The following is a 16184-nucleotide window of genomic DNA, read 5'->3' as shown; positions in this document are numbered from 1 at the left end:
TCTGTTATATTTGACCTGTGCTTCTCTCTCCTTTATCCTAAATGTGTGCTCTCACTGAGTGTGTGTGTGTGTGTGTGTGCGTACTTGTCTGTGTACGTATGTGTGTGTGTGTGTGTGTGTGTTGTGTGTGTGCGTGCGCATCCGTGTGTGTGTGTGTGTCTCTATGTCTATGTGTGTTAGTACGTGTGCATATTGTGTGTGTGTAGTGTTTTGTATGTGGGTATGTCTGTCTTCTGTGTTTTCAACCTTTTCTTGTTTTTGCAGGTACAACTTTAATTATTTTGCTTATAGTCAATATGTCTCATGTACAGCTGCTTTGTAACAATGAAAATTGTAAAAGTGCTATATAAATAAAGTTAAGTTGAGTTGAGTTGAGTTAGAATGAATAGCTTTTATTTCCAACACACCAAATATTCAGAAAAAGAGAGGACATAGAGAGTATGTGATGTACACAGTCACTAAATGATAAATGAACATACTGTATTAATCCACAGTTTGGTGTACTGTTAATGAAGAGAGACCTGAAACCTCCAGAGGCTTCTGGTTTATCACTGTTTATAGATGCTAAATGATTTTGTCGAGGGGCCGACTGTGTGTGTTTGTGTGGAAAAGGGCATTTGAGGAGAAGAACAAAACAAAGCTCGAGTGGAGGTCTGTGTATTTTATGTGCACATGTATTTGCATGTAACACCAGAAAACGTAGAGATCAGAAGCAAGGAAAACATGAAAGCAGAAAGACCACAAGAGCATCTGCAACACAAACCAACAGCATCCTTCAGAAACTCTGAAACCATGTTATCATGTCAAGTCTTTCATACAAAATCGCAATTGACAGGTGGGACAACAACAATTCGGCAACAACTCGTTTGGAGAATCGATATCTGAGAGAAATCAGTGGCAAATGACAGGGAGAGACAGAGACCATAGCCGAACAAGAGAGGAAATTAAACGAACTCTGGCGAGAAACTGAGAAAGCAAAACAAGCCGAAAAAAACGTTCTTGCTACAGACGCAAACCGCAGCAGCATGCTAATGAGAGAACGCAGTCCAATTTCTTCCAGCACTAAATCATACATTATGTATTTGACAAATATAATCTGACGAACATTAGATATTGCTTTTAATGTTTTGTGGAGGACTTCTTAAAAGGAACCTTGGGTATAGAGATATATTGTCACGAACGGGGGTGAGACACGAGGATACAAGGACAGAGGACCCAGGCGCAGACAGCGGGTAAGGGGTTAACAAAAGATAATTTTAATAACATAGACTAAACAAAAACCCGCGAGGGGGTAAAATACAAAGAACAAGGGTAGAAACATGGCGGATGGACAGGAACACGGACTAACTACACTAGACAAGACTGAAGATAACATTTGACATTAACTACAAATAACTAGACTAGACTACACTGAACTAGACACAGGGACTCACCCTACATGAATCGAAATGGACCAGCACAGGACAGAAAAAACAAGGGCATTATAAAGGGATCAAATCAAGAGGGGGACAGCTGTGGGGCATGAAACAATAAACAAGCAATAATGAGGAGACGAGAGGGCGGGAACAGAGACCAGACCGGAGAGAGTGTATGGAAGGCCATGCGGACAAAAATGCCCCTCTCCACATAAAACATGAGGTTCTGTCATGATCCTGCCACTAGACCACGAGAAACATGACATGTATGGCTTAATATATTAACAATGGCGTTGACGTTATAAATGTGAAATAAAAAAACACTGTAACAGTATTCATAAACTTTGAAAAAATACTTTTACTCAGAGGCCGCCATTTTTTTGCGTCACAATCCGTGAGATCAAATGGTTGCAACCTAAACCCATTCTCTTTTGATACAGCGAAGCACACACATTTTCCATATATAACAGTAAAATATTAGACGTCAACCATAAGATCAGATACATAAATACACAGGGACAGTAGGTGGCGGTATGTCCTCTTGACACAAGCCAGCCTGCCTGCCATAAAAGAAGAATGCGTTCAGTATCAGTAAACGTCTGTTCAAGGTAAACGTCACGTGCATAGCTTTAAACTACCGCTTTTAAGACATTAGCATCCTCCATAATCGTATACTTTATACATTATGAGAATATACTGATAAACACAATAATAAGATTCTTGCAGTTTGGTAATTTATTCTGTATTAGAGCACACGTGAATATTAGCCCCCGTCAGCTAATGACAGAGAGAAGACAATAACGTTAGGCTACAGATGTTGATAAATCAACATCAAAGTCAAAATCGGGATAAAATGCATTGTATAATGGCTAAAAACATTGTGGATATAATAAATTCGAAACTATTTTGGTTATTAATATGTATGTATTGTTTCTGACCAACAATATTAAAATGCATGAAAATACACCAAATAGCGTCTTTATTTTATTTCTTTATTATTTTAGCATTATTTATAAGTATATATACTGTACATATATTATCCTACAGCACCTTATATTTACTGAAGAACTGATAAGTATGTCTGTGTTCAGTTTGACTGCCTGTGCGTGCAACCATTTTACGTCATCGAAAAATAACATGGCGTCCTCCTTAGGTTAAAATGAGTATTACATTTCGTTTTTTTAAGAATTGAAAATATTTGATGTGTTTCTAACGACAAATGCTAGTAGTGTAAGGCTATTACAATGTATTAAGACAAACATCTCTCTATACACTGGGTTCCCTTTAAAGAAATAAACATCACTGGCACGAAAGCAAATTGCCCTAAAACGAACGAATAAGATTTTATGAATTCATAAGGATTAGCCACCTTGTAAAATAGTTACAAATTCACGTGAGAGATTGGTTATTCCCCGATAATGACCGTTCAAAACTGCATGATGATCCGGGTACTGCAAGTCATTTTTTGACATTTTGACAGTTTAATAAATAAATTTAATATGAATATGCCTTTTAATAACATAATATGACATTATATTGGCAAATGATTAAACCAGATTGCATTGCATTTCATAAATGTTATCTCCTTCAGCAAAGAAGCGAATATGTGACGACATCTTAGCCCTGTGTCAGCCACTGTGGTGTTTTCAACTGCGTCTAACCTCACCACTAGATGCCGCTAAATTTCATACACTGGACCTTTAAAACAGTGTCTTCCAACGTTTAATGTGATCATGGACCTATTGTTAGACTTACATATTATAAGAAAAAGTTACATATTAATACCTAACCTATAAGAACATGTGTAAATATATTTGAAATATAGCCAACATACAGAAATGTTTGTTATGATGATTACATTTTTTTTTCACGTAAAAATGTACACAGTTAATATCAGTTTACCAAACAAAATGCTAATGGAGTGAGAAATTAGGCAACTATTGCTATCAAACACTACAATCTTTTTTCACTCTAGAAACTGGACCCCAATAACAATCATGCAGAGATGCCAGTCGATTTCTGACCGGGGAGTGAAAGCCAATTAGCAGTTCTATCATCCTTATTTAACATAATACCTGCTGGCACAGGCTGACAGGTGTTGGGGTAATAAATGAGCTGAGCTTCAAGAGCTATGTGCCTGTGGGATCTTATCGAGATAACAGTATGATGCAGACAAATGGGTGGCCCTGCTTCTCAGGTCTCTACTGATGGGCTCATTAAATATTTGGGCTAACGGTCAAATGAAATTCAGCAGGATGTTAATTTAAAAGCAGAGAATGTACACTTACCACACAGAATTCACAAATATTACTGTAAAAATGATGTTCTGATGTTCTCAAGACAATACCACACACATAAAATAATAAATCTACTACTCTCTGCGTGACCTTGTCACGTTTTATTTTCATTCACTCTCTCCAGCTTGCTAAAATGTGAATGTGGAGTACAATGTTTTGTGAGAATGTTTACCTACAGGATTTTATACATAAATATAAATATTATTATAAATAAGCACAGAGTGCATATACAGTATATAAATGGGCAATATACAGCCGCGCAAAAAAAAGAGATCATTTCAAAGTTATTTTCAGTTTTTCTGAATGTACTATTTGTTTAGGTAACATCGGTATTTTGGGTTCATTCTGTGAACTACTAACAACATTTCTCCCAAATTTCAAATAAAAAGATTGTTTCTATTTGCATTTATTTGCAGAAAATGAAAACTGGAGAAACAGGTCAGAAAAACAGAAAAGATGCTCTGTATTTTTCAGACCTCAAATACTGCAAAGAAAACAAGTTCATATTCATTTTTAAGCACTACAACAGTAATATTTGTAAATGTATTTAGGAAAAGTTAAAAAATTATGTAATGTTTTTATGTGATAACCCTTGATTTTGATCACAGTTTTCATGTGTCTTTTCATGCTGTCAGTCTTTCACATTGCTGTTGGATGAATTTATTAATTAAAAATAAAATGACGAATCAATACGTCACCGCAGGGTAAAGCAACTTCCCCTACAGATTAAATCCCATTGTAAAAGAATGCGCTTGTGTCTTTTAAAGCTACTAACGTTTATCTGTACTGTCTTATTTTGCGACTTTATTCTATATTAAACATAAAAATGAATATCTGTGCGTGTATCTGTTTTGTGCACTCAGACTGTTAATATTAATTTAAGTGTTTTGAGTTTATACACCCTAGCTCACGTGTTATTTAAACGTGATGTCATCACTGTATTATAAGAAATTACTTTAAAATGCTGGTACACTGTTTACATGTAACTCGTTAATATTTGTTAGTAAATAACATATCATAAACTGCTATGGTAAGGTTTCTTTTTTTATTGTAATGAAAATATGATTCTTTGTTCATTCATAATACCAAATGTAAAATGTTAAAACTTAAATTGTGAAAATGTAATAAATCTAGAACTTTAAAATTGACCAAGGTTAAAAAATACAAAGTGTTACATTGCACTGTAACCAATATTAATAAATTAGACCTTATTATAAAATACTTACAATAAACAGCTGAATTGTCCTTTTCCAATGTTTTAATGGGTCGCTTTCAATACTGCACATAAAATTCAAATGTTCCTGAATAATCGTGGTCTTCCGTTTATTTTAATATACTGTATACATAAACAATTATTCACTCCCCTATCACAGCAACACAGAGCAGACCTAATAAAACACCCATACATAATGCGTGGCAATGATCCAATGCACCCGCAAGTAAAACGTCTTATTATTATACATTTTACATTATTAAAATATTTTTGATAATGTCAGACGCACTAGCGAGAACAGACAACAGAAGACATTTTTTGAAATTTTCTGAAACAGAAAGTGTGAAGCGAGTCTGACGGAAGGGATTGGGCTATGTCTTTCCAGCACAACCCGCTGCCTTTACTGTAACGTTTATTTTATCGATATAATGCAGGACCAAACCAGACAGACATAAAGAATAAAAATGAGACAGAGAACATCAACACTGGATTTATTATATGCAGTTCAGTAGTTAAAATCAGCAAGTACCATCAGGTTGCTGGCCCATAGTACAAACCTTAGATTACCAAAACAGCAGTACTAGAGACCCCTCTTAGCTGCGAGGTGTTTTTAAATTAAGATCTTAACTTTAAACAGGCGGAAATAAGGTATTATACTCGTTTACATTATTTATACAAAGACATTTAGTCCAGAAACTCTTGTTACTTGGATAATGCTGTAACCGGAACATCGTTTACCCTGCGTCGAACGATGCGGAAGTCAAAAACCTGGAAGCGTGAAAAAGGCCAATTGCTTTTCTTTGTCGTTTTGCCAAATGCTTTTCTTTATCCATTTGTCAATCGAGTTAAAAAATGCCATTGGACAGTACACACGTGGGGGCAGCCAATCAGCTTTCGGCTCAGTTTTAGGATACACCCCCTCTCCCACGTCATACGAAGTAAATGTAAGACAGAATTTCATTGGACAGAAAGCATGACCTACCGTCATTAAAACAGTAACGTTATACACCTTACGTAACTACATAACATGGCTTTGAATAGCTTGTTCAGGTGTGTTTTATCTGGGCTGCGTTCAGCCCCGACAAAACGTTGCAAAACGTGTTTTTAAATGTAAACGGTGGTGCGATTAGACACCCTGTTGTGATGACGCAAGAGTTGAACTATGGCAGCTGAGAAGGCCATTCTTTGAGTTCTTTTTGAAGAATTTTCGGAGCCTGATGAAATCGGTATAAATGCGTGTTTAATACTGTAAAATACATGTATTCTAATATCTTCGATTGTTGCGTTTCCCGAGCTGCAGCAGACACATTTGTAAACAACTTTACTATTGTGCGAGCTGTCTCTTTAATACCGCGTGGGTTATACACATGTTGCTGCTGATTGGGCTGAAATTCTTGACACACCCACCAAACAAGAGAAAACATATCTCAAACACCGTTGCAAACCGTTTCCAGGAAACATGTCGTTCAACCCGGAAACCGTAGCAAAACGTTGCGCACCGGTTTGAGCTTGAACATGCCCCAGGGTTATGCCTTCGGATGGAACATATAACAGATTACAACATCCTGGACTCTCCAGTGAGCAGATAGGTTCAGTGTCGAGGCCATTGTTGGAACAGCTCACGCTGAACTCAGTTTATAATTTTGATTTCTGTGCGAGTGTGCAGATCTCCAGCTCTGTCTCTCGCCATTGTAAAAGAACAACGAGACCATGCCTCTCATAGGGTGAACTCCGATCATTCTGTGGTGCAGTTTGTGTGTGAGATTGATGAAGAGTAAAGCCCATTGCACATTGAGTCCGAAATTTGCGTCCGAAATTTCTGCACGTTAAAAAATAAACACGACCTCACGTTGTGTCAATCACATTTACACACTGCCTCCGATATTTTGTCCATCATCAAAATTCGGACCGGGTTCGATTTTCTGCGTTTTTCGCATCCGTCAAGCATTTTGAGTGGCCTTTTTTAACAATTCAGAGACACCGTACAAACGAGAGCCTAATACGAAAAAACGCATACGAAAATTTCGGACTGTATGTGCAAAACCTTAAGTTGGGTTTTTGACTTTTTTTGTCCGTATGCTTGTTCACATATGCAGTGTCCGAAATTAACTTATGCCATGTTATGTAGTTATGGCACGCACGGTAAAACGTTACTGTTTTAATAATGGCGGAAGGTCATGCTTGCTGTGCAAAGAAATTCTGCCTTACAATTACTTCGTATGACATGTGGGAGAGGGGGTGTATCCTAAAACTGAGCCGAAAGCTGATTGGCTGCCCCCATGTGTGTACTGTCCAATGGAATTTTTTAACTCGATTGACAAATGGATAAAGAAAAGCAATTGGCAAATAGAGAGGGAAAAGCATTTGGCAAATGCTTTTTTAAAAAGCGATTTAAAATGTGCATTTAAAATAATTTATTAATGAACTTTTTATTGTTTTATTTTCTTTACGTTTTAAAGCATGAATTAAATAATCAGTTTTAAATTGATTTATACATTTAAAAAAATTTTTTTTTAAAATGTAACTTTTTATTGTTCAATTAAACAACATTTTAAAACACAAATTAAATAAACCATTTTAAATGAGTCTATTAATTTCTCAATTTAAAAAGTGATATATTTGTTTACATTTTTACATTTTAATTATTAAATTGATTCCCCATTTTATTTCTAATTGGCACTCCCGGTCCTCCATTTGATTTTGTTGAAATTCAACAGACACTAGACTGGAATGGACACAGTACTAGAAATTCAATTAAAATTTCGAACGGTCTTTTAATTTAATCCGCGTCTGTTTGTATATTGGTGCAATATAAAATAAAAATACATACAGTAACATTCTGGACAAATATATATAAAAAAAGAAGTGATGTATAAAATGTGGATATAAAGCATTGCTGTTATTATCTTTATGGTATGTCCCGACACAAAATTACATATGCACTTACATTTTGCATATGCTACCATTCTGAACTGTATAATTTGCTGACATAAACACTTTCAGGTACTTCACCAATCCATCCACAGCAATCTTGAACAATTTGTGCGTAAAAATTCAGACAAATGCTAGAGCACTTGGCCCTTGAAAAACAACACTTCATGAATAACTGAAACGGGCCAATTATAAGACTGCTGGCTTGCACCCAACAGACACAACAGATGACATCGGCATATGTGTGCGAGTCATTAAGTTGTCTGGTGTGGCTTTATCGTTTTACATGACTCTGTATGAAACCCCACCCAACTGTAATAAATTCTATTTTTACAAATTAAAATCTGAGCACAGCCTAATAGGAATTAAACGCTCCAATATTGCTTAAGGAAAACCAGCGGTGTCTTAGCGGGTCTCAGCCCCCCACCTCATCATAATCTGATGGGATTTATAGGAATGCGTCTCGCCTGAAGTGAAAGAGATTTCTGATTTGAATCTCACGCAGCTGGTGTTATTTTTAAGTAATATACTTGACATGATATTTTAAAAATTCTTGATAATATTCATTGAAAACTACTTTTACGATGATAAGGAAGGGAAGCATTCAGAGCGAAATAACCTCAGACAATTTACTGCTACCTTATTACAAGATGAGAGATTACATACGGAAAGATTTTTAGCGGGGCTAAAAGATGAAAGACGCAGAGGCTTCAGCATGCAAACTGATTTAAATGAGTTTGTCCTTGAGGGCCATAACACTCATGCTGAGATTTGTGTGTGAATGTGAATATGTGTGTGTTGTAAGATGCTACTGTTTTATAAAATGCAGTAGCCTATATATTAATTTACTCCGAAAAATAATTTAGAGTTTCAGGATTTAATCATTGCAATGATGCTTTTTCTCCATTTATCTTTGGCAAATTGCTGCTGATTTCTGTGAGTCTTTTGAAGTCTGTAGATAAGTGGCTCTTCTAGAATATCCCTCTTTTTAATGCATTTATTGTCTGTAAGCCCAACAGCTCGGCAGTCTCTCAGTGTCCTAATTCCAAGAGTGATTTCAGCTGCTGATTTTTTTTGTAGACAGCGCAAACTTCAGAAAAACCCAGCTGAATGCTCACAATCATATTTGCAATTTGCACTATAGTCGTGATTTGCAAACCGTTATACAGGCATATCATTCAAATACACCAAAGCACTTGCAATTTGAAAGAAAATCACTGTAATTCCATTGACTGATGGATTTTTTTCAGTCATGTGTTGTCCGGAAACTCAAAGTTGCCTTCAAAGTGATTTTTTTATATGACTCAATGAATAGCTAATGCCTTTCATGAATAAATGTTTAAAAGCAAAAATAGCTTACCTCTTGCATCGAAAAACTCCTCATCAGAGCTTTCAACAGATTCCTGCGCAATGTTTTGGAATCTCCAGTGTGAGGCGCTGTGTTTTCGAGAGGGCACTAGGAAACAAAATGACACCTAAAAAGATTAACTATAATCAGTGCTTAATTTGTAAATGAAAAATTCCAGCAATCAGCAATTGAAAGGCTCTGCGACCGACACAGACCATACAACTTAAATTTTCCCAGAACAAAAAATGATATACAGTGATAGCACAACTATAAGACCGTCATTCACAAGTTTTTTTATACGTGTAGCTGAAGTGATTATTATAAAACACCACTGACATGCAGTTTACTATTCTGCGCCAAGTGACAAGTAAATAAATTAAATCACTCACATTGTCTTCTTCAAGAATAGCCCACAGGACAATATAAATTTATCTCTTTCCGCTGTTCACTGCGCGCAAAACTATAAGCGTCACCAACCAATGAGGGTGATTTTCAATTTAAACTGTAAATTCATCCGCATAAGCCCACTCCGTACTGGCGCTGTCTCACTCACTCATTCACACAGTCACTTCACCATGCTCATGTGTAGGCTTGTTCGAGCTCATTCGGCACTTTTCAGACCGATCGGCGAGATTAGCCGCTCACAATCGAGGAAGGAGTTGAAAAAGGAGCAGTCAAATCGGACACCTGGAAAAAAAGTCGGACACCTATGAAAAAAGTCGGACACCTGCTGCTTGCCATAGTTACGTTCGAGCCGTGTTTCCTTTTCAAAGCACGAATGAAGTGGATTTGAATAGTGGATTAGTGGCTAAATAAACACTTCACATTGCATACGTTATGTGCTGCTTAACACAGTCTGACCAAAAATCATAGTAAACATAAGCATATATTATTAAATTACCAACGGAGCCCGTATTCGTTTCATTTTTATTTTATTAAACGACACCAAATAAGATGTTATTATGATTATACAAACAGAGTTTTAGCTGTTTTAAAAACATGCATTAATAAGTATTAGTTGAACTGAAGGTGTTATAATAAACCCGAAACGTACGTGATCGTTGTCATGGGGTGTATCTAGCCAATCATGAAAAGCTATGTCGTCATCACAGCCTGGTGCAGCCGCTCCTGAGATGCTGCGCCGGCTGTGATGACGACACAGCTTTTAGTTGAAGTATTAGTTGAACCTTCAGTTCAACTAATACTTATTAATGCATGTTTTTAAAACAGCTAAAACTCTGTTCGTATAATCATAATAACAATAACAACATTTCTAACTGGCATGCACTGCTTCAAGTCAGATTTCGATCGATCTGCACAGCGCCGCATCAAGTTGAACAAGCCTAATGCCGGATTGTTTAAAACAAATACGCAAAGAACGCAAAAGTCAAAAATCGGACATTTTCCGAAACAGGATCCGGCTCAAACTAAGCACTGAAGAATGGTGGTTTACAAACAGCGACGGCACCCATTGACTTGCATTGGTGTTGTGTCCGTACAATAGAAGTGAATGGGTGCCATCATTCTTCAAAATATCTTCTTTTGTGTTCTGCGAAAGAGAAAAGTCATACAGCTTTGAAATGACAAGCTCGTGAGTAAATGATGACAGCATTTTCATTTTGGGGCGAACTGTCCCTTTAAAGTAAATATGTAAAGTAACCTATAATTTTATGTTTCAAACAGAGATGGTGATATAGAGGCAAAACTTATGGATTGAGGTTTGAACTATTCAAAGAATTCTTGGGACAGTACAATATCCCAACTGTATTACACAATGTAGCCTACCCCAGTTAAGTTGCCTGTTTACGCAGTTATTGGCAACCACTTTGTGTCCTGTCACTTAAAGGAGCACAAAAAGTCCTTAGAAAACATTCAACAAAATGGTGCATAGCCTGAAGAATGATGTTCTTTTTGCTAAACTTCCCTCTGGTAGCAGATCCTGCACAAAACATCTTCCCCAGGGAGAGCTACTTTGAAGCTGAGCATAGCTAATTAAAAAGGAAACGCACACCTACGCCTACATGGAGAGCCAGTGCTGGATTTTGCTGAGCTCCGATAAGCCTGCAAAGACTTTTCCGTTCATGCTTGCGTTGTTCCTGGCTGCTTTGTAGGTTTGGCACATTTTCTCTCTTTACAACTCAACTGACAGCAGTGTCATTCTGCTTGACTCTTGTTGAGACATTAGTGGCTGTTTGGAGATGAAAGAAGAACGCACTCTTTAACAAAATGTTTAACTAATGTAAACATGAGACGCGTCTACAGAATTAGACTAGTCTATGCTTACTGAATAAAAATATATGCGTGATGTTTGTGAATATGGTCATTATTCTTTATGTTAATCATTTGAGGCAGAATATTTAAATACACAGATATTGATACTTCAAACCATAGCTGATACAAAACGCTAGAGAGTTCTCCGTAAAGTCTCACTGCATTTGATCATTTTATCACTTAAAACTTGCCTTTAAGCATTAAAATAGCATAGTTAAGTTTTTTCCTGTGATAATGATTTCTTCATGCCTTAAAATGACTTACGTAACTCTACACCCTTCAATTAGTATACACGGATTCATGAATATGCAAATTAATCCCCGCCTTAATTCAATCGTGTGAGCTCAGTCCGTTGATTATAGACGTGTGAGCAAATTATGGAGAAAATACTCCTAAATGGTTTAAAATGATGAATTTGCACCTGGTTTGTCTTATAGCATAATAAAACACCACATAGACAAATCAACAAATGAAAACCTGATTTTCACCACAGGGGGACTTTAGGTATCAGATGTTTCTAATAAAAATAAAGAAAAAAAACACAATTGCTAAAATACATTAAAAGGAGGTGTAAAACAATTGCAGATTATAGGTGTAAAATGATCTAGATTTTAATACATTTTAAAAGAAATCTCTTCAATAATCTTCAATATCTCAAAATAATATTGACTTTTAAATGAAGACTTGGCAAATCTGAGCTCAGTTTGTGACACTGTTGAGATCTCTTCTGAAACTCTAATGGGGACGTTTGTGAGATTTCTGGGTGTTTTTCTCAGGAGAAAAGCTGAAGTTTCCATGTTTTCTCCATTTAATCCTATTGATGTCTATGTGTGAAAATTGAGATATTAAAGTGATCCCATCTGTGATTTTTCTTTCTTATGGGATCCAGCAAAGGACTGGACTGCCTCGACTGTTATTTAAGTTGTATTATGATGCTAAACAGAGAAGCCTGACACCACTTTCTCTAGAATAGTACTCACTTTATGATTAAGGTCATGATTTATGTGTCTGAGACAAATTTTGGGAACTGTAAAGTGGAAATGAACAGTCTTTGATAGATTACTTAGGCATGTTCACATCAATTGATGATGTAGATAAATCAGGACCTTCACTTCTAAAAGTTCTGCGTCGTGCTTGTTTTCCCATTTACTATATAGGAAAAGTTCTGCCGACCATTTCAAATGGGATCTTAAAACCAAAGCGATGACGCTCGTGAAGCGCTCTTCAAAATTCATCTCATGCTGTTTTAGCCAGTCCTCCATCGCAGCAGATACAGGCCTATCCTCTCTTCTAAACCATATATGGTGACGGAATACAACTACAAGAGGAAAAGCAATTCACCCAAAGACCTTGAGAAGTGCTGTATCCTCTGCATTGAATTTTTCTCTAACGTCAAATCAGCCGAGACGTTCCATTATTTCAATACTTTCATCTTGAATGTCTTTGAATCTGTTTCACACCTTCTCATTCAATCTCTGATCTTTCCCAGCATCTGCTTCATGACCCATTGTGAAAACAAAGTGGCCATCATGTGGACTTCGCTGTATTTTTCACAGAGAAAACATCATCCATCAGCAAATAATTCTCAGACCTCGGTACACACTACCCTCACTTCAAACATTGAACTCTCCTCTTTCGCCCCACTGACTGACACTGAAGTCACCAGACTTCTCTCCAGCCACCCCACCACCTGTCCCCTTGACCCAATCCCCTCCCATCTCCTTCAGGCCATATCCAGCACACTCAAACCTGCACTCACGCACATCATCAACACCTCCCTGCTCACCGGCACCTTTCCATCCACATTCAAACAGGCCCAGGTCACACCCCTACTGAAGAAATCCACATTGGACCCCTCTACTACCGACAGTTACAGACCTATCTCTCTCCTCCCTTTTATTGCAAAAACACTTGAAAGGGCAGTTTTCAACCAGGTGTCATCCTACCTATCCCAGAAAAACTACTGGATGACAAGTAGTCTGGCTTCAAAACAAACCACTCCACTTAGACTGCACTGGTATCGGTCACAGAAGCACTGCGGCTAGCCAAGGCGGAATCTAAATCCTCAGTCCTGATTCTGCTAGACCTATCTGCAGCGTTTGCCACTGTCAATCAGACTGTATCATAATGTATGATGGGTAATTACGTAAAGTTGCGTGACGCAAAAGGGATTGTTTTGCTAATGGCTCACTGTAACAATGTTCAAAGTAAGGAAGGAAGGAGGCGGGAACCGGCGAACGTTAAAACCAAACTTTTAATAAAATAAACAAACAACAATCCCGGAAAATAAACAGATGCACTCTGACCAATCGAGGGAGAGTTTACTCGCATGTGACTTTTATTAACAAAGTTTGGTCCATTTGGAAATATTCACTTGTGAATGCGAACTGAACTAAAATAAATTGCAATATTGTAGCGATTTAACCCCCGGTTTCGGAACAAAGCAATCGATCCACATGTGTGAAAACGCCCCCTATCTCACTGAGCATGCGGCACAACTCCTTGTCCAGGCCCTGGTAATCTCAAGGTTGGACTACTGCAATGGTCTCCTTGCTGGTCTTCATGCAAAGGCTATCAAACCACTCCAGCTGGTTCAGAACGCAGCAGCACGCCTCGTCTTCCAACAGCCCAAAAGGGCTCATGTGATGCCCCTTTTCATCTCTCTCCACTGGCTACCGGTTGAAGCCTGTATCAGATTCAAGTCACTAATGCTTGCCTACAGGACTATCACTGGATCTGCACCGGCATACTTTCACACCCTCCTACACCCCATCAAGAACCCTGCGTTCAGCAAACCAGCGGCGTCTTGTATTGCCTTCTCATAAGGGCAGTAAATCGCTTTCCTGCTCATTCTCCTTCACAACTCCTTCCTGGTGGAACATTCTTCCTAACTCGGTCCGGTCAACCACATCTCTCACATTCAAAAAACATTCAAAAAACTACCTAAAACCCATCTCTTCTGTGAATACATGACAGACAAGAGAAGAAGATGAAAAAACCTCTCTCTTTCTCTCAACAGGTATTGTTCTGGCTTTTGTTGAAACCAGTAACTTTGTATTAGCACCCATTGTATTATTGCTCCTGTATGACATATCGCTTATTGCTCCCTGAACTCTCTGTGAGTCGCTTTGGATAAAAGCGTCTGCTAAATGACTAAATGTAATGTGTAACTCATTCCCTTTCAGTCCTGACACGCTTTCTTTCATTTACAGCTTCACTGTTGACCTCAGCTGAAGTCATGTTTGAGGAGAAAATAGTTTTGTGACGAAAAACTGTGACGTCATGCGCTTGTTTTGCTTGTCAACTATAACTCATGCCTGTATACTGAATACATAATAAGCAAGCGCATGTTGTTGTCTATTTGTTTCCAACTTTCATCATTGTCGTAGAAACGTACGTGAGCCAGCAGAGACTTCCCTTCCCTAACCAAATATTTCTACTGCCGTTAAAGATTACAGGTATTGCCTCCAACCCTATTAAAACATTTTTCAAGTCATCTACTGCCAGTGGTGGAAATAGCTCAGATACTCTTGGGCTAATGTAGCTGGGGACATATTTCATATTTTTAACCCACGGATGCAGGAAATCTCGCTATTTTATGTATGAAATTTGCATAGAGTTATTGCATGCATAAAAGATGGAAATCCTCCTTATTTTGAACTGGAATGCCGTTTGGACTCAGTACCTCCATCCCCATTTCCAGCTCTGTCTTCTGCCCAGTTTTGTTAATCTGTGTCTACTGAAGCCTCAGGTACCTGTTTGTATATCTTTCAGCAGATGAACTTCAGTAGGGCTCATTTGTTGCTTTTTGTGCACTTTTGTAGCTCATTGTTATGTCAGTTATTATGAGCTTCAACCAATCTGGTCATTTTCATCTGACCTCGCTCATTAACAAGACATTTTTACTCACAGGACTGCCACTCACCGTGACTCCCAGAGGCCAATCAGTTCTGTTTTTTCTTTTATTACCTGCAAACTATGAATCCAGCCATGATTTCTATATTGGTTTACATGATTTGATCATTAGATATATGTACCAAATGAAGGGCATAATGATGAACATGTAAATATACAGACAGTCGAGAGACCATTCCAAATGTTCATTTAATCAATATTTCTAGATGTATTGTGGATGTATACATTCCAGTCCAGTGTATGTTGAAGTTCAACAAAATCAAACCTCCGGAGTGACAAAGTCATCCAACAGCAATGTGAAAGAAAATGTATAGGTTTGTAAGTAAACAATGACAGATTTTTATTTGGGTGAACTGTCCCTTTAAACAGAGGTTTATTGTACATGCAGATATTGGCTAATTCATCTTGCCATTTCATGCTGCGTATTCCCCTTTTTCAGAAAATGAATTTATTGGAGTTTTAGAAAGAAAATGTCATCTACAGTAGGAGTCTAGAAGTAGTTAAAGTTCACTTAATTTTCAGCCCAAAAACGCATTAAGGTGCTGTAGCAGTAATACGTTGCACTAGAAGAATATAGTAAATTTTACTGCCTACACTTCACCTTTAAATAGGTGTGAAATACCGTTTGGGTGTTTCAGAGACATTACACTCTTCTTACAGTCCATTAATCCAGATGAAGATGATGAGATCTTAATGAGAGGCTCATTAAAGTGGCTGTGCAGGAATTTCCAACCCCATGTGAAAAGTTTAATTTATTATGGAATGTACCCTACCTTCAGTAACTGAAGAAGCTT

The 16184-nt window shown here is 37.5% G+C and overlaps 1 protein-coding gene across 2 annotated transcripts in view; it reads right to left on the bottom strand.

Annotated features, from left to right (window-relative positions):
* plrdgb (PITP-less RdgB-like protein) overlaps window positions 1-16184 on the bottom strand; it is a 57880-nt gene that overhangs the window by 32092 nt on the left and 9604 nt on the right. For both annotated transcript variants that reach the window (XM_057361040.1, XM_057361039.1), the window contains exon 2: window positions 9217-9312. In XM_057361040.1, coding sequence (XP_057217023.1) covers window positions 9217-9312 — 96 coding nt within the window. The remainder of the gene's footprint in view (window positions 1-9216; window positions 9313-16184) is intronic.

Source organism: Triplophysa rosa, linkage group LG19 (assembly GCF_024868665.1).
Source record: "Triplophysa rosa linkage group LG19, Trosa_1v2, whole genome shotgun sequence".
Taxonomy (NCBI): Eukaryota; Metazoa; Chordata; class Actinopteri; order Cypriniformes; family Nemacheilidae; genus Triplophysa; species Triplophysa rosa.
Note: the sequence above shows the minus strand (reverse complement) of the source record. Positions and strands in the feature narration are given on the sequence as shown.